General features: G+C 56.4%; 1 protein-coding gene across 1 annotated transcript in view; it reads right to left on the bottom strand.

The window, feature by feature from the left end:
- Positions 1–1356: 1356 nt before the first annotated feature.
- The window catches only part of NFASC (neurofascin), a 172282-nt gene continuing 149766 nt past the window's right edge, over positions 1357–23872 (bottom strand). The window contains exons 27-32 of the mRNA XM_036272167.1: positions 20767–20991; positions 17521–17637; positions 16202–16348; positions 7378–7509; positions 5335–5404; positions 1357–1697 (exon numbers count right to left, since the gene is read on the bottom strand). Coding sequence (XP_036128060.1) covers positions 1466–1697; positions 5335–5404; positions 7378–7509; positions 16202–16348; positions 17521–17637; positions 20767–20991 — 923 coding nt within the window. The 3' untranslated portion in view covers positions 1357–1465. The remainder of the gene's footprint in view (positions 1698–5334; positions 5405–7377; positions 7510–16201; positions 16349–17520; positions 17638–20766; positions 20992–23872) is intronic.

Here is a 23872-nt window from a genome sequence, read left to right as displayed (position 1 = left end):
ATTAGGTGGGGCAGCTGAAGGCTGTGCCTTCGGTATCTGACAACTGCAGGCTGCGAGTGTCTCCATCGGGCATCGGGGAGCAGGGCAGGTGTCAAGTGGTTGCTTCTGGTTCTGCTGTGACGCTTGCATAGGCCGCCCCGTTCTCCTCGAGACAGACGTCGCCGGAGGCTTGAAGGCCTGCAGGGAGGGGCAGGGAACCTGGGAACTTCGGGACAGAGAGTAGCGTAAGGCATACGAAGAGGAGTGCTGGACCCTCAGGCCAGGCTTCACAGCACTGTTCGGGCGGTGTCCCCGCAGGGTCCCCTGACAGGTAAATACTCTAAGGAAACGACCCCAGCTCAGTCTCGGGGCAGCAGGGCCAGCATCACATAGAATTGACCGAAGAGATGATCTGCCGGAGGTGAAAGGGGGAGCAGCGCTTTACACCCCCAAACACACCCGCAAAGCCTTTGCATCACAGGGTTCCATCTCCTTGAGGGCAGCAGTGCAGAGCCCTGACCAGGGGGGGGCACCCCCCCGCTCTGGATGCAGTGGGTGTGGCCCTCACGCCTACATCCTGGGTTTCACCGACAGGGAGGAAGGAGCCCAAACCCAGCCTTGTTCTCCTCTCTCCAGGTGAGCACAGCTCCCCAGGGACCAGGCGCCTGCTTCTCTGCTGCTTGAGGTATCGGCCACTGGAGTTGAAGTCCTTTCCAGCAGTGCCCACTCCTGTCCTCCAAGTCCTTCAGCGGCGTCGGTGCAGCTCTCGCCTTGGACACTGGAGGACGGGGCAGGGTAGGAGTGAGGGGCGAGAGGGGGCCCGCCTCCCGGCTGAGCGGCGCCGCCCACCCTCTCCCACCCCAAATACTGTCACTTTCCAGAAACGAGCCACGCCCAGCTCAGCCTGGACAGGGCCGGGGCGATGGGTCGTGGGCACGGGAGGCGTATGGCGAGAAAGGCATCCTTCGGACACACGTTGGCCCAGCGCGGTGTGAATACTGCAGCGTGTGTTCTCTTATGGACCAGACTTTTTTTTTTCTGCCTATCTTTGCAGTTTTCTGGGGGAGAATCCACCTATTCTTTCTTTTTCCAGGGATACTTCAGAAGGAAAAAAAAAAAAATGGAGACGTGGGGTCTGGAGGGGAAGGTGCAAAAAGCAAAAGTAAAGGCAATAGAAGTACCAGAACTGACAAAACCAGCGAGTGTGTGCAGGTCAAGGGCGGGCAGTGAGGGCGGAGGCTCAGGCGGCCGTGAGGCTGAGCGAGGGGCTCGGGCTCCCCCCAGCTGAGCTCGGCTGTGGCTCTAGCTCTCCCACACGGGTGGCACCGGGTGTGTGGGGTCATCGGGAGGGGGGCTGATGGTGGGCTGGGTGGTCAGTGGTCCTCACAGCTTGGCAGACCTCCACGTGCGCCCTTGTCCATGAAGGTGGTGGTAGCTCCGTCTCCCCCTCCTCTCCCCGCTTGTACAGTAGCGGCTGAGCCGGCTGTTAGGCCAGAGAATAGATGGCGTTGACGGGCGACGTGGCCTCCGAGCTCTCGTTGCCTTCCGTCTCCTCCTTGTCCTTTTTCACTGTGTACTGGCCGATAAAGGAGCCGTCCTCGTTGAACTGGCCCTCGCCACCCTCACCGTAGTCCACCAGGCTGTCGTCACTCTCCTGCTGCTTGATGGTGCCGTCCAGGGACGTCTGGCTCCCCTGCAGGGGCTTGTTGTCCTCGTCACTGGCCGGAGAGAGACAGAGCATCAGAGCCCGGCCCAGCCCAGTGTGGCCCAAACCCAGAGGGGGCAAGGCAGCGGCTGGCCGCTTGCCAAGCACACACGACACACGCACTCCACGGCTCCAGGACAGGGCCCAGGGCCCACCCAGCCAGCCCTCCCCTGGCCGGCCGAGAGGCCAAGCAGCTTCTCCAACGTGAGGTGGCAAGTCCACTGGTGCACTCTTGGTCTGGGGTCCTCTCTAGCTGCCGGGAGCAGGCAGAGGACTGTCACCCGAGATGAGGCAGAGCCACCTGCTGCGAGACCAGGCAGATGGAGACTCGGGACGGTGGTTCTAGCTGAGCCTTTCTCTAAGTCTCTTCGTGAAGAGGTGATTCGCCTAGTTTGACTCTTGGTGATCTGTGAGTTGTTTGTTTTTTCAAATTAAAAATTGTAATTGATTGATTTTAGAGAGAGGAAGAGAGAAAACCGTCAATGTACTGTTCTACTTATTTATGCATTCATTGGCCTTGACTGGGATCAAACCAGCAATCTTGGCTTATCAGGATGATGCTCTAACCAACCAAGCTGGCTGGTCAGGGCTGATCTGTGACTTTGTCTGGAAGGCTCTGCCCTTGACAAACAGCCAGGGTCGGGCCTTAAAGAAACAAACACCAATCTCTGCCCTTCCCTCCCCTTCTCAGTCTGGGCGTTGTTTCTCTCAGCTCTCTCTCGGGGTTTATCTACAAACAGATGCTGTCCCTTCAGGCCCAGCAAGTGAAAGAGGGTGTGACATGCAGATACTATGTGAGAACAGAAACAAAGACTAGCAGGGCTCAGAGGACCCCCAGCTCCCTCAGAGGCCCCCAGGTCCTGCCCGTAAGCTCCTCCGGTGCAAGGAGGGCTGGGAGGCCAGCTACCCACCGTGCCTGCTGTACCCCCCGCAAGTGAGATGCCCGAGCGGGCCAGGCATCTGCTCAGGCACCGCATCCTGCCTCCTGGCTGGAAAACTCTGCCCTTTAGGCTCAGAGGGTGGCCTGGGTGCTTCTGGCTGAACTTCAGACGGGAAACAAGATCCCAGGCAGGAGGCAGCGGGACCGGCAATGAGACTCTGGGTCCTGGTAGGTGGGACCACAGCAGTGCCAGGTGGTCTGAGCAGACACACACTGTCCCCTCTGCTGTCCCCAGGTCACATTCAACAATCTTTCCTGCGTGTGCAGAAAAACAGGCTGAGTTGCCATTACACTGGGCAGTTTTTTCTGGCTTCTAACAACAGTGCTAGGCAAAGACAGCTGTCAGGGGAAGGCTGTGGGCGAGACCCCGAAGAGCTGGGCATTAGCAGATGGAAAGCTATTAGCCCGCTCCCCCCACGCGGGTGGAAGCGACCCCATTAGTAGCCCAGGTTCTCGGGTGGCAGTGCTGCGGAGCGGCGCCCGGAGTGCGGGAAGAGGGTCTCCGGGGTGGATGCAGGAAGTGCAACTAGCGGGTTTTTTTTTTTTTTTTTTTAATTTCACGATCAAATTGACTTTGTTAGGTGATTCATAACTCAGGCTGCATTCTATCTAGCAACTAAAAGGGTGCTCTGAGAATTGGCAGATTCTTTTTTTTTTAATCCTCACCCGAAGATATTTTCCCATTCATGTTCAGATAGAGTGGGGAGGAGAGAGGGGGAGAGAGAGAGAGAAACATCGACGTGAAAGAGTCACATCGATTGGTCGCCTCCCACACGACCCCGACCAGGGCCGGGGACCAAACCGCAACCTTGACCGGAATCGAACCTGCGACTCTTCGGTCCGCGGGCCTATGCTCGAACTGCTGAGCCAAACCAGCCAGGGCGAGAATTGGCAAATTCTAATTGCCAGGCTCCTTACTCCACCTGCCAGACTTTTCACATTCATCCCCCCCCCAGGGCCCTCCACCCCACCTGGAGAAACATGAGGACTGTGTTTGTGATTGGGGGGATTCCAGGCACCTCAGTTAAATGCAACAGCTGGACAGGAAAGGGATGGCCCCGTCCGTGCGGGAGGCAGGGGAACAGAGATCTAGGTCTGGCTCTCCTCGGGGAAGCTTGAGAGAAACCAGAATGATGGGGGACCTGGTCTAGCTCCCTGTCAGCCTACAGGAAACCTTGGCGGGCCAGGTGGACAGGCAAGGGAGGGGGAAGCACAGGGAGCAGCACCTCGGCCACAGAGCGGAGAGGGTGCTCCTGCTTGCCCAGGCCTGTGTGCCTAGAAACTTGTTGTTTTCCTCTGATGTATTCATTTCAGCCCTTTCTAGGATAAATGCTGTAGACACAGTGACCCCCTGCCCCTGCCAAAGCCCAATGTGTGTGTGTGTGTGTGTGTGTGTGCGCGTGCGCGTGTCCAACCTCAGTGTCGGTGTGCAGGGAGGAGGCAGGGGTTTTGGGCACCAGCTTTGGTGTCTAGGGGAGGAGAGGGACCTGCAGAAGCAGCTTCTTACAGCCCAGGCTGCCTGGTCCTGTGTTTGAGGAGGTCCCACCCCCTCCTCCGTGGCTACACTCAGAGCCTCAGGAGAGAAAGCCCCACAGCCTTTGGAACTGATGACCAGGAAACAGCTCTCAGCTTTGGGAGGAGCTGGGCCCCACCAGGGGTCCTGAGGACAGTCAGGGAAGGGGCCTCTCTTGCCTGCCCTTTGGGAGGCTTACGGGGAAGTTGGGACTGGATGGATGAATGTGGTCCTCGAGCCGCCAGACAGCCAGACAGGCTCCTGTGTGGGCAGTGACTCTGCTGCCCATTGATCTGATCCTGCTTGCCAGGCTGCTGATGGGCAGAGTGGCCGAGGCCCAGGATGGAATAAGGAGGACAGAGGAAGACAGGGTGACCTGGCCCCAGAGAGGGACTGGGTGGGGTGAGGAGGGAGAGTTCTGATGAGAGTGTTTCCTCCCACCCCACTTGGTCTGGGAAGGAGACCTTTACGACCCGCCCTGCACTGGTCCCTGACTCAAAACACACTTGCCATCGAAACAGACAGATGACCACTTCGTTAAGCCAGCTACGATGGCCTGTCCAGATCTGAGAAAGGGCGCGGGGACCCTGGCTTCCCCAGCTCTGCCACTAGCTCATCAGGTCACCTCCCAGTCTGGGCTCCAATCCTCTCGTTTGGGACAGTCACTGGACCAGATGCTCCTCTAAGGCCTAACTCAGACTAAAGCCCAGAGATATTGTTCAAGTTCATGAGGAAAAGGCCTAGAGCACCCCCCACCCTGTGTCCCTCATCCCTCACCTAGTCCCTGCTTTAGGACGATACTGCTTCCCCGCGTCACTATCTTCAGAGCTGGGATGGGTGTAGGCAGAGGGGAAGCTGAGAGCTGAGCTCATTTCACAGCAAAGAGGACTCAGTGCTCATTTTCAGAGCAGAAAGTGGAAACACATATAAAGAGCTCAATGAATCTTAGCTGCGCCGCTGAATGATAACATGCCATTCATGTATGTTGGCAGCAAGGGGGCAGCCTTGTTCGGCACAATCAGAATGAGCAGGTGCTAACAGAGAGCAGAGGTGGCAGCCCAACGGGCGAGGACATCAATACGGTGGCCTGTCAACCAAGCCGAGCTGCTCTGAGGGGAGGGCACTGCACAGGGCAGCGGGGACAGCCCACCCGACAGGGGGCGCCGTATGTGTACAGGAGCCAAGGAGATCACGCACCTGTAATCAAATGAGCCATCCTCTTCTTTGGGGTCTTCAGGGCCAAGGGGGACATCCTTCTTTTCTCGCACTTGGTCAGTAAGAGAAGCAAAGACACAGACATGATGACTGAGTATGTCCCTGCTCTGCAGGGTCCTGACCACAGAGCCAGAGGACCCCACCTCTGGGTTCAGCAACACTCTCCCTTTCAATAAGGCCCCATCGATGCCTCCCATGTTCTTGCTTCCACACTGAATCAGTTGCCGATTGATTCCATCTCTTCCTCCTCCTCAGCAGGGGTTTCGTACATCCCCGCTAAGTTCTCCTCCCGCCTGGCTCCCCGCATCTCCCCCTGAGGTCTTCCCTGGACACCAAATGGATGTGACCCTTTGGCATCTTTCTTAGTCTGCTCTGTAGTGTCATTATTTGTGTGTGTTGTGTTTGCCTGCGACACAATGCCGGTCCTTCCCTTGGGGGAGGGGAACTGTGCTTCTTCAAAGCCCCTAGCCGAGCGCTGGGACCTCACTGGATCCTTGTGCTAGGACCCTCCGTGTCAGCTGACATGTCCTTGAGGGAGAGGTCATCTTTCCTCCTTGGAGCCTTAGCACCGGCACAGAGCCTGGTACATAGCAGATGTTTACCTGAATGACTCTATGTATCCTTTCTGGGGTGTAAGGAAGGATAATCACCCCCATTTTAGGGAAGAAAAACGGGCCTTGAGAGGTGAAGAACATGTCACATAACAAATTGGCAATGGAATGAGTCTGGAGGGAAGACGAGGGCCCCTGGCTCCTGGTTCCCTCGTCTTTCTAATGGACTGGGGCTGTACCCTGCAGCTGGAGGGAAGGGGGAAGCTGTAAGAAGACCTGGCACACTTTCCAGTGGGCAAAGGAAGGCTCAGTGTTCACCTGATGAGTCCTTCAGGTGTTCCAGTCCCTTTGAAACCGGGAGGTGAACCCAGCAAGGCCACCTGTCTCCCTAATTCCCTCTTAGAGAGAAACAATCCAACACAGCACAACGGCATGAAAGAAAGCATCATTTACCAAAACAGGAATGAGGATTTGCTGCCCTCCCTCACTTCAAGGGGAGGCAGGCCTCTTTAGCATCCTAGGGTCTGAGGGTCAGGGGAAGAAGTAAATAGACTCTCTTCTCTCTCCGAGTTTGAGGTGGGTCTTGGAGGAGGATTCGTCCACCCAGATGGAGAGAGGCAGGCATTTGGGAGCATGGGGTACGTTTGGCTGCTGGGACTATGGGGCCAAGGGACAATGTCACCCTGCAGACCAGCAGGGTTTTCACCCTCAGGATCATCCATTATCCTGTCTCCCGTCACCCTCCCCAACGCATCGCAGGCAGATGACTTTCTTGTCCATTTGAAAAACAATCAATACTTCCAGAAACAAGAACACCGGAAGTCCTAGTCCTTTGTGTGTCTGGGCTGGAGACTCTTGAGGCCCACAGAAGAGAAATGCCCGTTTGGGACTCTAGGGAAGCCCAAAGCCCTTGAAGGGCCAGGAGGTCCCTATCGGTGCCCCCGCCCCCGCTGCTGCCTGCTCCTCACGGGGAGCGGCCGTAGGCTCAGGCGCTGTAATGAGGTCCTAGGCGCGCCGAGGGCCCAACCCCGCGGCCTCTCACGGGTATGCTGCTTCTGTCCAGACCCGTCCTCACGACATTCTCTCATGGGTAGAGAAAATGCCTCTCTCCCTTCGCCCTTTTCCTTGGACACCGGATTCTAATGAGATCCGGTCTGAAAAAAGCCAATTTGCTGAGCAGATGGATGGTGCGTCAAGGGGAAGGAAGGTCATTCTTAACAGAGACCAGGGTTCCCTCCATGTCCTCTCTGGAGCTGCCTGGCCTGCTCCGTCCGCCCACCTCGAGCAAACGTAATTAACTCAAGTGCCTCCTGGCAGCTCTATGGCGCCCAGAGCAGGCAAGAGAACTGTTTTCCAGCTTGGCCAGGGGTAGGCGCGCCCAGAGCACAGAGCCCCGGCTCTGGCAGGGGACCTGGTGACTCACAGGAAAGCTTGCTGGCCGGTTCCCCAAGCCCACTCCTCTGACACCTCCTACCTGGGTACTTGCCACCACGACTCCTCTTGATGAAACAGACGATGAGCAGAATCAGCACCAGGAGAGCAATGGCACACATGAGCCCGATGAACCAGCCCTGGGTGGTGACGTAGGCCCGGTTGTTGGTGTAAGCTGGGGGAGGGCCAGAGCGAACACGTGAAGAATTTTGCACGGAGGGGAGAAGATGAGGAGGGAGGGGTGTGGGAAGAACTCCAGCTACTTCATGTCCATGTTCCTCCTAGAGCCCAATGCTACCACCTAGCAGCCCTCTGGCCCAAACCACAGGGACAAAGGAAAAATAATTAAGGAGCCAAAGTCAAAAGGTCAGAAAAGAGGCAAAGGAAAGGGGATGGGGAGCAGAATAAGCAGCAGAAGGCTGACAGGCCCTTTGGAAAGGGGAGGTTTCCTAAGGGCGAGGCATGGCAGCTGTGCAAAGCACATCCTGGTCACAGCCTGGCGGGCACTGAGGGAAGGCCAGGATTGGCCACGGAGATGAGATGCTCCACGAATGAGCCTGGGGAGAGGAAACGGAGCCTGTGTGCAACCCATCAGGGAGCAGGGCTGTGGTCATGATGCAAACACCCCCTGTAAGAACACCTTCGGGGGCCTGCCCAGACCAGCAGCCTTGCCCACTAGCATGGCCCTGATGCCCGCAGGCTTCCTAGCAGCGGGTCTTGGTGGGGTGCACTTCCAGGACACCCTTGTTTTCTCCTATGTCCGCAGCTGGATTGCATGCTCCCTGAGAGCAAAGACAGTCCTTGCGTGGGTACCCCAGACGGTTGGCGGCAAGCCATGCTTTCAGCGCACCCCATGCCATTCAACACTTCAGACCACTTCCACACGTGAAGACCCCCCTCCTGGCAGCTGTGAAAAGCTGACCTGCCCCTTCCTTCCACCTGTGAGTGAGTCTCTCTCTGTCCCTGCCTGTCCAAGTGGACAGATCCCTGTGTGATTGGAGGGGCATCTGGGTGAGACTAGGAGACTGGCATTCAAGAATCATCTGATGGTGTCCTGAATGACCCAATGTCCTACATGACCCGATGGCTGGCGTTAGGGCTCAGGAGGGGGTGTGGGTTGGTAGGGCCCACTTGCCATTCTCCTTTCTGCAGACTGGAGAACGGAGGCAGCACCTCCTGAGATGCACCTGCCATGGAAACCGAGACGCGGGGGAGAGGAAGGACCAGACCAGAACAGACACAAAGCAACGGTGAGGCCAGCCCAGCAGGCGGGCAGAGTCACCTCTGGGAGGACCAGGCTGCCGCTGGAGCTCTGAGTGCCCAAGGGGCCAGAGCCCAGGTGTGGGGCCCCCTCCACGGGAGGAGCACAGGGAACAGAGGGGTTGCTCCAAAGTCGTAACCAAGTGCTATTTTGTGCAGCAAGTACTTGGATGCAATCCCACCTTGGCTGCTCTTGGGCTGAGAAACTGTCCTCCCAGCACCTAGCTAAGGGCAATGTACCAGAAAGTCTCACTCAATGGTGCTCTCCAAGCCCTGGCTGCCCGGGGAGAAGCAGTTGAGTTCTGTAGAACATGGCTGACCACCCTGGTCTGCGCACGCTGTGGATGAAACATGACCGACCACCCTGGTCTGCGCACGCTGCGGATGAAATATGACCGACCACCCTGGTCTGTGCACGCTGTGGATGAAATATGACCGACCACCCTGGTCTGTGCACGCTGTGGATGAAACGTGGCTGACCACCCTGGTCTGTGCACGCTGTGGATGAAACATGGCCGACCACCCTGGTCTGTGCACGCTGTGGATGAAACGTGGCTGACCACCCTGGTCTGTGCACGCTGTGGATGAAACATGGCCGACCACCCTGGTCTGTGCACGCTGTGGATGAAACATGACCGACCACCCTGGTCTGTGCACGCTGTGGATGAAACATGACCGACCACCCTGGTCTGTGCACGCTGTGGATGAAACATGGCCGACCACCCTGGTCTGTGCACGCTGTGGATGAAACGTGGCTGACCACCCTGGTCTGTGCACGCTGTGGATGAAACATGACCGACCACCCTGGTCTGTGCACGCTGTGGATGAAACATGGCCGACCACCCTGGTCTGTGCACGCTGTGGATGAAACATGACCGACCACCCTGGTCTGCGCACGCTGCGGATGAAATATGACCGACCACCCTGGTCTGTGCACGCTGTGGATGAAATATGACCGACCACCCTGGTCTGTGCACGCTGCGGATGAAATATGACCGACCACCCTGGTCTGTGCACGCTGTGGATGAAACATGACTGACCACCCTGGTCTGCGCACGCTGTGGATGAAACGCCCATCTCTGCTTCCACTCCTGTTCCACAGGCCAACCCCATAGTGTCAGATCTTCCCCAAGTGCCCCATAAGATCAAATCACTTTTTGATTCTTTTAATCCTCATCTGAGGATATTTTTCTATTTATCTTCAGATAGAGTGGGAGGGAGAGAGAAACATCGATATGAGAGGGACACATCAACTGGCTGCCTCCTGCACGACCCCAACCAGGGCTCGGGATGAACCGCAACCGAGGTACATGCCCTTGACTGGAATCGAACCCGCAACTCATTGGTCCACAGCTGACCCTCTAACCGCATAGCCAAACTGGCCAGGGCCCTGATTTAACCTCCAATACGTCTTACTACCATTGGGAAAAACTTCCGTTCCTTATCCTGACCCATCAGGCCCATTCCAGCTGGTCCTGGCACCTCTCCAGTCTAACTTCCCATCACTTTCTCCTCCCTCTCCACATGCTAGCCACACTGGCCACTCAGTCCTGCCTCAGGGCCTTTGCTCTTTCTTCAGCTCCATCTCAGCAAATGCTACCTTCTCCGAAAGGCTTCCTGCATCTTCCAGCTAAAGCAAAATCTCTCTCCCTGTCTCGGTCTCTTGGAGAACTCTCATTTATCATAGCACTTGTAGCCATGTGATAGTCACATGGTAGTCCCCCTTATCCACAGAGGATACATTCCAAGACCCTCAGTGGATGCCTGAAACTGGTTAGTACCAAATCCTACGTTTATTCCTATATATACATAACCTTTGATAAAGTCTAATGCACAAATCATGCACAAGAGATTAACAACTAATAATAAAATAGAATAATTATAATATAATAAAAGTTATGTGGCCCAGCCGGTGTGGCTCAGTGATTGAGCATCGACCCATGCACCAGGAAGTCGCCTGTTCGATTCCTGGTCAGGGCACATGCCCAGGTTGTGGGCCTGATGCCCAGTGGGGGGCACGCAGGAGGCAGCCAATCGATGTTCTCTGTCATCAGTGTTTCTATCTCTCTCTCCCCCTCCCTTTGTCTCTCTCTAAAATCAATAAAGAAAAAAAAAAGTTATGTGAATGTGGGCTCTCTCCTAATATCTTATTGTACTGACTCCCCCTTCCTGTGACGATGTGAGATGAAACAATGTCTTCTTGAGACAAAGTCAGGTGAACCGCGTGGGCACTGTGATTTAACGTCAGGCTCTTCCCGCCTTCTGGCAACACATCAGAAGGAGACCGTCCACCTTGGGCGGTCTTGGATCAAGCCACGACGACGCTGACGGCTGGGTGCAGGAGCAGACACTGTCAGTGGCTGGGGAAGCTTAAGGTTTCCAGACTGTGGCTGACCACAGGTGAGGGGCACTGCTGCACCACTACCACGAACAGCCTGCATGGATAAGCACTTCCTCGGGCTACGCTCTAAGTGCTCCCCCACACTCTCTAGTGTAATCCTCGCAGCAACCCCATGAAGTGGGTTTGCACTGTCCTGATTTTATAGACGAGGAAACGGGCACAGAGGGTAGGGGTTCATTCAAGGTCACAGAGCTATGAAGTGGTAGCGTTGAGATGCGACCCGTCTGTGCTTTCCACCCTTGTCCTTCCACCCGGGAAGGAGGCACTGCCACGTCCGCCGAGGTCTCCCCAGGGCCGGGACAGAGCCTTACACACAGGAGACACCTGATCCACATCCGCTCGGCCGGTCGCCCTCCATCCGCTTCCTGCCCTTCGTGTAGCCCACGCACTTTCTCGTGGCTGACGGGGCCTCTGCTCGCCTTCAGTTCCTCACTGTCCTTCCTTTTGTCACCCAGTCCAGCACCAACTCAGTTCCCAGCTGTGGGTCTCCTCGGCCACTCCTGCATTTTTCTGTTCTTGCCAAGAACCCTGCTGGAGAAAGACGCAGACCTCGGCCCATCACAGATTCACGGTCCTACGTCAACTGGGCCTTCGCGGCCGCCTGGCTGCTGCTCCCTCGTCCCCCCGGCTCCTCCCAAAGGGTCTTCTGACCCCCCCCCACCCCCGACGCTGTTAGCACTGGCCCCGCTTCTTCCACTCTGGAGACCAGTGACACCGCACAGCCTTCACACCGTCCCTTCTCCCTGTCAGGCGGGCTTCCTGTCCTCCTAAAGCTACTCCTTCCTCAGCTGTGGGGCCTGAGCCTCAATTTCTTGGCAGCTCAATCCTGAAAGGATCTCTGAAAACTCTAAAAAAATTATATTTTAAATCCTCACCCAAGAATATTTTTTTCCATTTTTATCTTCAGATAGAGTGGGGGAAAGAGAGAGAGACACACATACCGATTGACCCCGCATGACCCTGACCAGGGCTGGGGACTGACCCGCAACTGATTGTCGACCGGAATCGAACCCACAACTCTTTGGTCTGAGGGCTGTCGCTCTAACCGCTGAGCCAAACTGGCCAGGGCTGAAAACTCTGAAATTTTCAATTTCTGCTTTGTTGTCTTTTCCCTTCTGCTGTTAAATATGTTGAAGCTTCCTGTATCTCAAAATAAAAACACTTGAGAAGGCTGCCCAGCGCTCAGCTCTGGCTCATGCATTCTCCTGTTAGAGGCGAACCCAGTCTTCCCTTGTCTCCAGCTCCTGCCTCTGCCCGACAGGGCCCCCTGAAGCCCCCTATGCTGGGCGCTTCCTCAAACACCACCGAGTGGCTCTTCCCCAGACCACCTCTGCGTTCTGGACTCTGACCCTCACTGTCCACTCCTCGCTTTCCCACAGGCAGTCTTTCTACTGATCTCTCCGGGCCCCTCCAGCCGGCTCCACTCCGTGAGCCCAGCACTTCCTCCTGACAGCTCCGTGAGGGTCCATCTGCTTGAAATTCCACATGTGTCTTCCAGCGCCCCCTGCTCCCCACTCCTGTCAGGGGCTTCACCGTGCTCCCTGTCTCTAAGGGCTATCATTTCTCCTCCCGAAATGTCTCTCAGTCACCTCCCTGCTGCATTCCGAGGGCTCCCCTCACCCTCTGCCTGTCGGATCCTGAGGGTACAGACACATTATGTCGTTATGTTCTTAGGACACTCCGTCAGGCCTGGCTTTCCCACTCAGGTCTTCCCCTCCCTGCATCCTTCCCACCCCTCTTGCCCCCCCTCATTCTACCCTCCTTCCCGAGTCGCCCAGTCTCCCAGCTAACACCCACCTCTGAACTCCACTCACTCTGGGCAACGGAACATTTAATTGCTGTATTTCCTGGGTCCTGATTTCCAATGATACTGTTAAAGGCTTGAGAACAGGGAATTCTTTGAGCCCCCTAGTACTTAGCATGATGCTGATCACATATAACAAGGAGTCAGCGACTACTTACTGATTAACGGTCAATTTAATTCTAACACGACATGGTTAACTGCGTTAGTTTCTTCCCTGATACCAGCGAGGCGGTCACAGAGATATCGGTTTGACCGTGAGCTACCCCTGGAAACTGGGGTGAAGGAACCACTTCAACGTGTGTTTGGATGTGGTCCCCACCTTTTGCAGAGAAGCTGGGGTGTATGCCTGCAGTGACCTGTTTGCTCCACCCCCTTCCTGATGCTTGTTCTGATACATGCGGACAGCTGTCCCCACCAGGCTCCTCTTCCCTTGGGAGAAAAAGTCACAGTTCCAGAGAAAGTGGCCATCTGGGCAATTCAGAAAGCAAGTGTAGCTTCCCAGTCCTGACTTCATGTAAAGTCCACAGGTTATCTTCAGTCCTCACCAAAATGGTCAAAGCATTTTCTATGAAGTTTTGACACAGGTGTTAATGAAACGTATTGTGGTAGTCATTTCGCTATATATACATATGACGAATCATTATGTTGCACACCTAAAACTAAGGAGTCAATGTTATATACCAATAATATCTCCGTGAAAACAAACAAATAAACAAAAAATCAAAACAAAACAAAACAAAAAACAAGCCCCAAACCAAGTGGGTCTGGGGTAAGTGGGCTTCATCTGCCAATGCAGGTGACGATGCCTCTTTCTCTGGACCAGAGGCCACATGGTGTCTCCCACACTCCACCCTACCACCCCACTCAGACGTGAGCACATCATCTGCAAGGCGACCGTTCCCATGACTCCTAACTCATCGGGAGGGATTTGGTTTGGCCACGGAAGAGAGGCCAGACCCTCAAGGTAAGCAGGAGAATTCTATTCCAGAAATAGGGCAGAAGAACAAATATAATAGGGATGGACTTTCTTCAAATGTACTTGGGCTTGGCTGCTCTCGCTTAAGCATCCACCTATACCTCTCTGTTCCCACCTCATCCCGTCCTGGGTCTCTCCCAAACACAGCAGAGAGAGGCTGACTGCAGTCAGGGCCCTAATGTCCCTCCTTCCTGCCTTCCAGAGATCCGGGTGGACTGCTGTCTGTCTCGCTGGGCCACCGTCAGCATCCCCCATGCTGCTGCCTCCCCCCATGCTGCCTCCCCATAATGGAGAGCTGCCTGGCCTCTTGGAGTCCAGGGTTATGTGTCTGTAGCCCCTCGGGCCTTTTTGGCTTCAAGAGCTTCAAGGAGGTGATTAGCTTCCCATGTGGGATCTTTCTGGTCAGGGAGCTGTCAGCCTTGCTGGTGGTTTCCTCCACTGCCTTCCTGGATCCTATAGTGTGCTTGACTCTGTGGACTAAAGTGATGGCCTGTGGCTGCCTAAGTGACCAGTGGCAGGTCCAGAGAAGCTCACAGACTTGCTTTAATGAGACACAAGGACCTGGGGGTTGGTAGCTCTGGAGTCTACCCAATCAAGACACTGTATGTTTTCTACGGATCTGCACACACACGGGCACACATGAACTTCAGAGAGTGACCGTATTTTCTTTCCCCGTGTAACTGCCAGCCCGCTAGGAGGCCAGTGAGCACTCTGTGCCCAAAGCGAGGGCCCCCCACCTGCCCCTCCTGCTTGCAGTGGGTGGACCTGGGGAGATGAGCCTGTGCCCAGCGCCTCGCTTACTCTAGCTGCGGGACCAGCCTCCTCAGGCCCCCCGGCGGGAAAAGAGAAGTCGACACTGGAGTTGATGCTCAGAAGTGTATTATCAATGTCCATTGTCTTTTTTTTCTGTCCTAGGAGTTTAATCCTCAAAGCAGATTGGGACATCCCTAAGGACGGGGCTGGCCCTTTTCTCCCTGGCTCCTCTCCCCACCTCCGCCCACGGGGCTGGGAGAAGCCTCACTCCGAAGCAGGCTGCACGGGTTTCTGCAGCCTCCCTAGGGTGGATCCCAGTCCTCCAGTCTCCTCCTTGCCTCCTGCCTCTGTGCTCGACTCAGTGTGCTGATGAAGCAACATCGAATGCACGCACTGCTGGGCAACAGCTTGGGACCCCGGCTGGGGCAGGCAGAGTCCAGCCACCTGCTCCACTTGGTCAACTGTCCAGCTCCCTTGTCTGTCTCCAGGACAGCCTGGCCACTCACAGACATCCTGCCTGAGCTGGCCTGGCTCGCCTCAAGCCGGCAGCCGGACTCTCAGACTCCCTGATTTTTAATGGTACAAACACATGCAGGGCAGGCAGAGACACAGCGAGGATGACGGGACAGCTCGACCAGGAGGGACCGGGCTAGAAAGGGTGGAGAAAGACATTTACACAGATGGGCAGTGACTCAGAAGATGCAAGCTCCCAGATCAGCCTCACCAGACCAGGCACAGGAGGAGTAGTGAATATTCAAGCCACCGCGGTATTATTTTCTCTATCCTTGTGTCTATTAACCTGCATCTGAATAGGACATCCCTAGGGGCAGGGACTGGGCCTTTTCTGTCTGCCCACCCCCACTTAGCCCAGGGCTTAGCATGCATACCACCTGCCTGTCTGATTTTTAAAGATATACACAGACAGACAAGCAAGTGCCCTCACACTGTGGCCGCCAGCCCCCGCCTCGCACCCTTGGCCGAGCCCCCGCCGTCCCGCTCATTTGGCACAATGGAGATGCTTCTCCGTCCACGTCCACACCGAGGCCCTTAGAGCCGAGCCCACCCCAATGCTGGAAAACCTCTTCCCTTCCCCCAGCAAGATGAAAGGTCAACTACTTTTAAGCCGTAACAAACTCAAGACAAACGTTACATCAAAATAAATCCCGAACAATTTGCGTAACAAACACATTTTGGAGTTTTTTAACAACAGGCGAGGGTGGCGACGCAGGGACAAACATGCTGACCCTTGGTTTGGTTCCCGGAGAGATTTCTGGGTCGAGGCCGATGAGCCTGTCCCCTAATCCCACAGGCAGGAAGCAAGCCCGTGTCCCCGGGACAGGCTGTGCCCACTCGGGCAGGCCCACACCCACCGCAGGGGCCAGGTGTGCACACGCCGAGCCCTTGTTTAGAGCACAACGTGGCTGCCTTGTCCTCATCCTGCAGTCTGCGCCCTTGACCCCTATGTGTCCCCACGGGGTCAGAGGCGGGGCTGCCTCCACTGCGCATGCACTTTTGGCTCCACCGGGGGCGCGAAGTATAAGAGCTGAGACACGCCATGCGAGGTGGGGATGGGTGGGAGGGGTCTCCTTTCCAAGAGCGGTCAAGCAGGAAGCTGAGGATGAGAATGGAATGCCCATGCTTGCAGGGGATGGCCGGGCCAGGTCCCCTCTCACCTGTCGTAAAAATGATGACGGCACTGCTGATGCCCTCGTTGTCCCGGGAATAAATGCGCAATGTGTATGTCATCCCGGGATAGAGGTCTGTCAGCTGTACAGGCTGGGCCTGGGCCTTAACAAGGACAGTTTTTTTCGTGTGGTTGCCTGGGGAACAGAAACCCGAGTCAGCCCAGGCCCAGGCGAGGAGCTGGAGAGGCAGTGCTGAGGTTCCTGCCACCTGTGAAGGTAGGAGCATGGGGGGAGGGGCCAGGGCCAGCAGGGCCAGGCCACTGCGCGGACCAGGAGGTCACCAGGGAGCTCCAACAGCAGCCCTTCCACGTGTGCTGACCTCCTGCACGATGGTCCTCAGCGGGGGACCTGGTCCCTCTCCTGGAGCTTGCTTTCCTCACCCCAGTCTTAGCTCTACAAACATTTGATCTACTTCCTTAAACTCTGGCTCCCAGGTCCAGCATTGGCTGTCACCCTGACCAGGGTCAGAGGGCCAAACAGCATCCCTCCTGGCGCCTGGAGGAACCAGCAGAAGTGAGCGCCGGTGCATCTGGGGTCTAGGGTGGGTGTGGTGGTAGGAAGCTGAGAACGTATGGACCAAGCTCGGACTCTGGATTCCATGAATGTGAGTCCCATCCGAACACAGACAGCCAAGGGTTGCCCTGTTTTCCCTCAGAGATCTACCTCAGGCCGGGGCATTGCTCACGTGCTTAAAGCACATGCCCTAGAGGCCTCCATGGTGGGCCGGACCCCTCCGAAACAGGGGCTTCACTCAGAGGAGCAGATGTCCTGGCCACACTCTGGCTTAACCAATCTGGACCCGTGGTTCCCAGGCCCAGTAGAGCGTGAGCAGCTCAGCACCAGCCACCAGCTCTCCGAGACAGATGGCCCTGGTGTGTGTCTGACTATGGTCACTGGCATCCCTTTGGCAAAGTGCGGTTGTACCCCAAGTCTGAACCAGCCCCACCTGTCTAGTGGAGACAGCAGAACACATGGATTCTGGTTAAAGAGATTCACGCAGAGGTGAGATCTGGCTCGTGTGGGGGCTATTCAGAACCCTCACCCTGGGAAGGAAGTGGATGGAGGGCCCCATTGCCCAGGGCCTCCCCAGCAAACAACCCGAGATCTCCCCAAGGGCGGCAGAAGCCTCTTCCTCCTCCTCGTGCCCGCTCCCCCCACCTGGCTGCTGTCTGAGCACGTCGATTCATTCAGCCCCAGTCAACCAGGCTGAAAGGCCCTCCGAGGCCGGGGAGTTCACAGGACCTCTACTGGCATCTACGCAACCCGCTGCAGCCGCCGCCGCCGCCACCCCGCACAGCAATGCTTACTGTCGATGTACTCAACCACAAAGTCAGTTCCGGGCCCGAGATTGTGCTTCCAGGTGATGTTGGCCCATTTACTGTTGGGGGACACCGTGACGTTCCATATGGACTGCTCATCGGGGGCTGAAGGGCAGGTTAGAAGAGGAGTTAGTGGTGAGGAGGGAGGCAGTGCTGGAGACAGAAAGACAGACAGACAGACACTAGCGGCCAGGAAAGGGCAGAGTCAGACGTGGTTGTCACGGGGCCCGACAGAGCTCCAAGGTGTGGCCAGGCCAGAGGACCTCATCCAGGTATGAGCAGGTGCAGTTGGGAGGACCCGTATGTAAGGGAGGGCTGGAGACTGTGTGTCCCTTGCTAGATCACTGACGTGGACATGAACGGTGCAGTGAGAGGGACCGGGGACAAGCCAGGCTGGTTCCAGTGCAGAGGGGAACAAAGGGCCCACCTCTCCCCCGCACTACAGACCTTCCACAGGAAGGACAGAAGAAGCATGATGTCACTTCCCGTCACTCAAGAATCATGATGAGATTTGCAGGAAGGACAGGACCAAACATGGGAAAACCTTTATGAGCTCCTAGGGCTGGAGAAAAATGGCAACCAGATAGGTGACTCTGGTCTGAGGAGCCCCTGGGGCTATTCTTAGTCACCAAAACCCCAGACTCTGTGGAAAATGGCCTCGGGTTGTCTAAAGGGACTTGGGGTAGAGGCTGTCTGAACCCTTCCTCTCCCTCTCATGGGCAAGGTGGGACCAAGAAGAGATAACCCCTTGCCACCCAACCCTCAGAGGTCCAGACACCAGGAGAATCCTGCTCTGTTGGCTTCTTAGCGCCACAGTCTTTGAATCTCAACCTCCATGCACCACCGAAGACGTTAATTACCCAGCTCCGATGAGCTGGGAGCTACTTTACCAAAGCTATGGTGCTGTTTGAAGCCACAGCCTGTGGACAGGAGAGTGGTGTTCATCTTCAAACGTAATCACTTTTCAAGAGTCCCAGCACCCGGATCAGCCCCTCTCCAAGGCTTACTAGTGGAGTAACTAGCACGAGGCCTTACATTTCAAAGCCTCCACAAGTATGGCTCCTGTGTATTTTATTAGCATGCAACGGGGTATGTCGCCAACTCACTTGTCAAAAATAAATTAATAGAGAACATGGGTGATGCGTTTACTCATTATCTGTTTGACAAGTGACTGAGTCTGCAGGGCTGGGAAGTGATAAAAGATCTGAGCTTCACTTCAAAGCTGTGCCTTTCCCACGACAACCTTGTCAATTACTGGTTGCCCCCGATGAGTATGACTTATGTGAGGTGAGAGACCAAGAAAGAGATTTCATTGATGGCACCACAGGGCCTTCTCCGAGGGGGGAGGGCAGAAGGTGGGCTTCTTTACTTATCTACCCGATATTTCCACGCTGCTCTAGGCTACCCCAATCCCAGCTCCGTGGAATCTCATGGCTCTTGCTAGTGGGGATGAATTACGATTAGTCATGATTAGGGGACTTGAATTTCCTCCTCCTCTGCTCTGGGCCCTGGAAACAGCCAGAGAAGTGGATTTAAACAGTTTGGCCACCAATATAGCATTGACTCAAATTTCACTGTCTCAAAGGTCAATTAGATTGGGGCACTATTAGAAAAGGTCAAGTGATGGGAAACCAACACAATTTAGATGTGGGAGGTAGAAAAAGGCATCTCCATACAGAGAGACCACGCCGATGACCACTAAGAAACGGAAACGTTCGAAGAGAAAGACAAAGAAGGTGAGCTATCGATTACTGACAAAACGAGAAGGTAAGTGGGGTGGGCCATGATTGTTCTGCTGACTCCCAGCAAGGGAGAATCCCCTGGAATCCGAAGGAGACAATACAAAGTCCCATGTTACCCTGAAAAAAGTAAACTTTTTTGTCCTAAGATGAAAGACATGATAAGGATGGACATTTCGTTAAAAAATCCTGGCCATCAGAGCCATTCTGCTGCATGAAGGGAAATGGGGATGTTTGAAGGGTCCCCCACGCTCTAAGGAGAGGATCAGGGGCATGGCCAGGCCCTCCACAGTGTCCCCCACAGTTAGAAGTCGGTGGGGGGGGGGGCAGCTGGGCGAGTCCTACCAGAGGGCAAGTAGCTCTGCTGGTGAGACCCGCTCCCCTTCCTGTTCTTTGTGCATCTCTTCTGCGAACTCAGAGCATCCCAGTGGGACATGAAGCCTCGCTTTAACGCCAAAGATACCTCACTGCGGGGTCCCAAAGAACACCCATCACCAAACGCGGCCGGCAGCGTCCAGCAGCCGACTGTTTCCTAAAGTGTGCGTTGTTTAAGTTCTGGAGAGCACACCTTTAAAGCGAATCAGTGTTTCCGAGGTCTGAGGAGACGCGAGTGATGGACCACCCGTCTCCTCTCACCGCCCCCTCCCTCCATGCCACTGAATGAGGAAAACACGCGGGTCAGGCCTCGGAAGGCGAAGGGAACGGCCCGGGAAAGAGCTGCTGAAGGAAGGTCCCGGGTGCTTCCCGCCAGCCCTCTGGCTGCATCACACTGATTCTCCAGCTGGCCCGTGCGCTGCACAGGCTGGAGGTGCCCCCTCCGTGGTAATGAGTGTTTGGTGCTGGTTCTTAGAAATACTGCTGGATTCCCGAGGGGTCTCCTTGCGCAGGAAGAACAGAGCTGCCTGGCCTCGGATACGGGAACAGCACATATCCGGCTCTGCAGGCCCCCGGAGAGGCCGACTTCCCTGCATGTGTGTGCCTGTGGGGGCGCTGGGCGCGGGAGCGGGGAGAACACACACCTCCGGGCAATGCTGTTTCCGGAAGCTCTGACTTCTAAGAGAAAAGTCTGTGTTACCTGGGGGGAGGAGAGGTTCTGGGGCAGAGCTGCCGGGCACAGCCAGGACAGGGAGCCTGCTCAGGACAGGTGTCCAGGGTCAGCCCTTTGTGCTCCCTCCTGCAGTGCTCACCCCAAGCTGACTGCTTGGCAAGGAGTGGACGGCAGCCCTGCCAGGCGGGACCCAGGCGTCCTGCCTGGGGAGTACGGACCTCTGTTCAAGGACAGGGACCAGAGGGTGGGACGACGGGGATGAAGCGGTGGACAACCATCACGGGGAGGGGCGGGGTTACCCTTGCCACTAGGCTACCAGACTGAGAGTCCAGTTGTGTGTGTTTTCAAAGCAGACACAAAGGGAGGTGCTGGCCACTGCCATCCCAGACCCTCCTGTCTGGGGAAGTCTGCGGGTGGAGGACCAGGAGCATGGCCGATGGGCAGTACCGGATTCAGGGGTCTTAGTCCGGGTGCTGGGAGGACTCTCCGTGGTCGTGGTGGCGACGGTGGTTGTAGTAGTGGTGGCGACGGTAGTGGTGGCGACGGTGGTAGGCGCGACAGTTGGGATGATGGGGACTGTTGTGGCTTCGGTGGTGGCGGCGGCGGCAGTAGCATCAGTACTGCTCACAGCACCTGTGGCACCCACCGTAGTCGGGGGCAACGTGGGAGGAGCTGAGAGGAAAATGTAAAATAGCCACGTCTGGTTGGTTTGGCTGTCCACAGCCTGGACACACGGCCCCCACGTGCAGGGCAGGCAGCCTGGTGCCGAGACGGAGCTTAGTGATCAGCGGCCCCCGAGCGCGGCCGACGGACTGGGTCAGGGGGCCCAGGAAAGGACACAACCATGCGCAGGAAGAGAATGAAGCCCGGTGTGTTTCATTTTCTTCTCATGGTCTGTGTGGCTCGAAGCACCCAGCATGCATCAAGTCAAGGGCGGGGATGAGGATGGGGAGGGACAGGAACCGAGTCGCTCAGACCTCCGGGACGATGCCATGGGGTCCCAGGCCAAGCAGTACCATGCCAGTCTGACCCGGAGCCTGGCCTTGGAGGTGGGCAGACGGTTGGTTCCTGACCTCCAGGAGTGCCAGGAAGCCTGCCATTCCCAACCACGCACCCCAAGATTACCCGCTCCCCTGTCTGCTTGAGTTTAACACCACCAGAGAGCACACTCCCCCTCTGCGGAGCCTGCCGTGTGGCTCGCCTCTCCCGTCTCCCTGCTGACCCTCCCAGCCTCTCCTCCTGCCCAGTGACTGTCCTCCCTGCCGCTCCCTGCACCACCTGGACTGCAGTAACTGCCTTTCTCCCCAGGACAGCCAGGGTCCAGACCCCCAAGTCCTTCCCTCTGCATCGGAACGGGGAAAGGGCAGGGACGGAAGCACCTCTTGCCAGCCCACGGCAGGCAGAGGCGCCAGTCACAGTCTGATACATGCTGTGTCTTCTTCTCGGCATAAGTCTGCAGAGGGTTTCGATCTGCGCCAGCTCCCACGCCCTCATCTTCCGCCCAAAGCTTCCTTCCCCGTAGGCCAGCCCTTGGGTCTAAGTCTATGTGTGTGACCAGGTTTCCCAAAGCCCTCTTTCGTAGAAGGTCCTGGAAGCTAACCAAGGGCTGCCCGTTACCCTTCAGTTCCAATAGCGCTAAAGCCCGAGGGTATGAGAAGAATATTGGGGCAAATCCGAGAGCGAGGGCTGCCTCCCTTCCATGTCCTGTGAGCTCGTCACGGGGACTAACGGGGCAGGACGCAGGACGTTAAGACGTGAGCAGGTAACTCTCACTCCCAAGGAATAGCAACATGTACCCTCCCTCAGATCGCCACAAGTTCAGGGAAATGATATCCCCACCCCCCAAAAAGGGGGCCAGGCCAGGGAGGGAGCCAGAGAGAAAAGGGCCAGAGTGCTTTTCTCAGGGGAGAGTTAAGAGACCCCAAGCGTTCTCCACAAAACCCTGACCAACAAAAGCCCTTTCACTCCACGAGCCTCCGATGTTACAAGTCCCCCACAGAGGAGGGACTGTTCCTGGGACCCCTGGTCACTTCCCTGTTTGTAAGATCAGAGGCATTACTGGGCCCCGAGGGTGCTGACCACAGAAGCCACACTGGGCAGCTGACTCGGACAGATTCCCAAGATTCCTGGGCAGACTGACAGCTGCCGCCCCCAAGCCCCACTCAACTCACAGACACCGGGAGGTCTGCCGGGGGTGGGGCCAGTCTCCCTTGCACAGACATCATTCAAGGAAATATTCGGTCCAAGGCGGCCCCAGGCCTGGGAGGCTCAGCGCTATAAAAGCTCGGCGTAAGGGAGTCATCTATCCCACCCATCAAGACAGGCAGACAGACACAAACGCAGAAAACTCGAGACCCACCAGGCAAAGGTCGGCTCTCCCAGGCCAGGTCCCTGGCGGCTCCCATGGCCATGGTCACACAACTGCCCTGAGCAGTTGGAAGGAACCTCGAGAGGCTGTTGTCCAGCTGGGCCAGGGCCGCTCCAATTTGGTTCCTTATTAATAGTGTATTTTCTAATTAATTTCTGGCAAATACAAATGTTTACAGGACCTTCCCTTCCTATGATTATTTAAAAGGTGTCATCAATACAACCTTAAAAGGCTCTCTTTTGATGTAAACCAGCCCACCCTGTAGCAGAGACCTGGGCTTCCCTGCCTGCACCCGCGGCGGTGTTCCCTTTCCCAAGCTGTGCACACTCTCAAGTGCTCCTGGTCCTCGTGCGAGCAGAGACGCGCACACACCCACAGCCAGGCTCACACCTGCGACCATGTGTCCCGCAGCAGCTTTGGGAGCAGAGAGGCTGAGAAGCTGGGTGCGAGCGAGTTCTCCCTGGGCCTGCTGGTCAGAGACAAGAGTGACACATGGCTCGAGGCTCTGTCCACCTAGTCTTGTTCCTGCCCACGGTCCCTCTCGTCAAGTGTGACTGAAAGGCTGTGATTCTCTCGGATGATGGCCACCTAGTTGCTTTTCCTTTGCTCAGGCTACCGGTGGAAGGGCTGGGGAGGGGCTGAGCGGAAAGGACCAGGTGCTTCCCGGGCACCTCTGGAGTCACCCTGGAGGATGCACCCAGAGCTGCCCAAGGTCACAGCTGGCAAAGAAGCAGCCTCTGACCACTCATTATCCGTGTCTCTTGTCCTCTGGCTGGACGGGGCCGGAGAGACGGGAGGACAGGGGCCAGGAGAGGCTCTGAAGGGAGGGACAGAGTCAGGTGAGTTGTTAGAAATGTGTACGGGCGGGGAGGGGGAGGGAAAGGAAGGGAAAGGGAGGTTTCCATTGGGAAAGTGTCCAGTGCTCAGGTCAAAGGGGGTTCAGGTGATTTCATGCCCTGGGCGGGGCTGGGACAGAGGACAGAAGAGAAATGAAGCCCAGAAGCAGGTTTATCGACAGGCTGCAATGGCATATTGCTAGGATGTCACCTCCAGCCACAGCAGGAACTGCGGGCCGGAGAACCACCCTGGTCAGCGCGCAGTGGAGACCAGCAGCCTGGCAACTGGGAAGAGGAGGGATGCAGAGCTGGAGGCACAGAACTCCGACCCGAAGGCGGTGTCTGCCTG

Source organism: Molossus molossus, unplaced genomic scaffold (genome assembly GCF_014108415.1).
Source record: "Molossus molossus isolate mMolMol1 unplaced genomic scaffold, mMolMol1.p scaffold_m16_p_20, whole genome shotgun sequence".
In the NCBI taxonomy this organism is placed as follows: Eukaryota; Metazoa; Chordata; class Mammalia; order Chiroptera; family Molossidae; genus Molossus; species Molossus molossus.
This window is presented reverse-complemented; position numbering and strand designations above follow the sequence as displayed.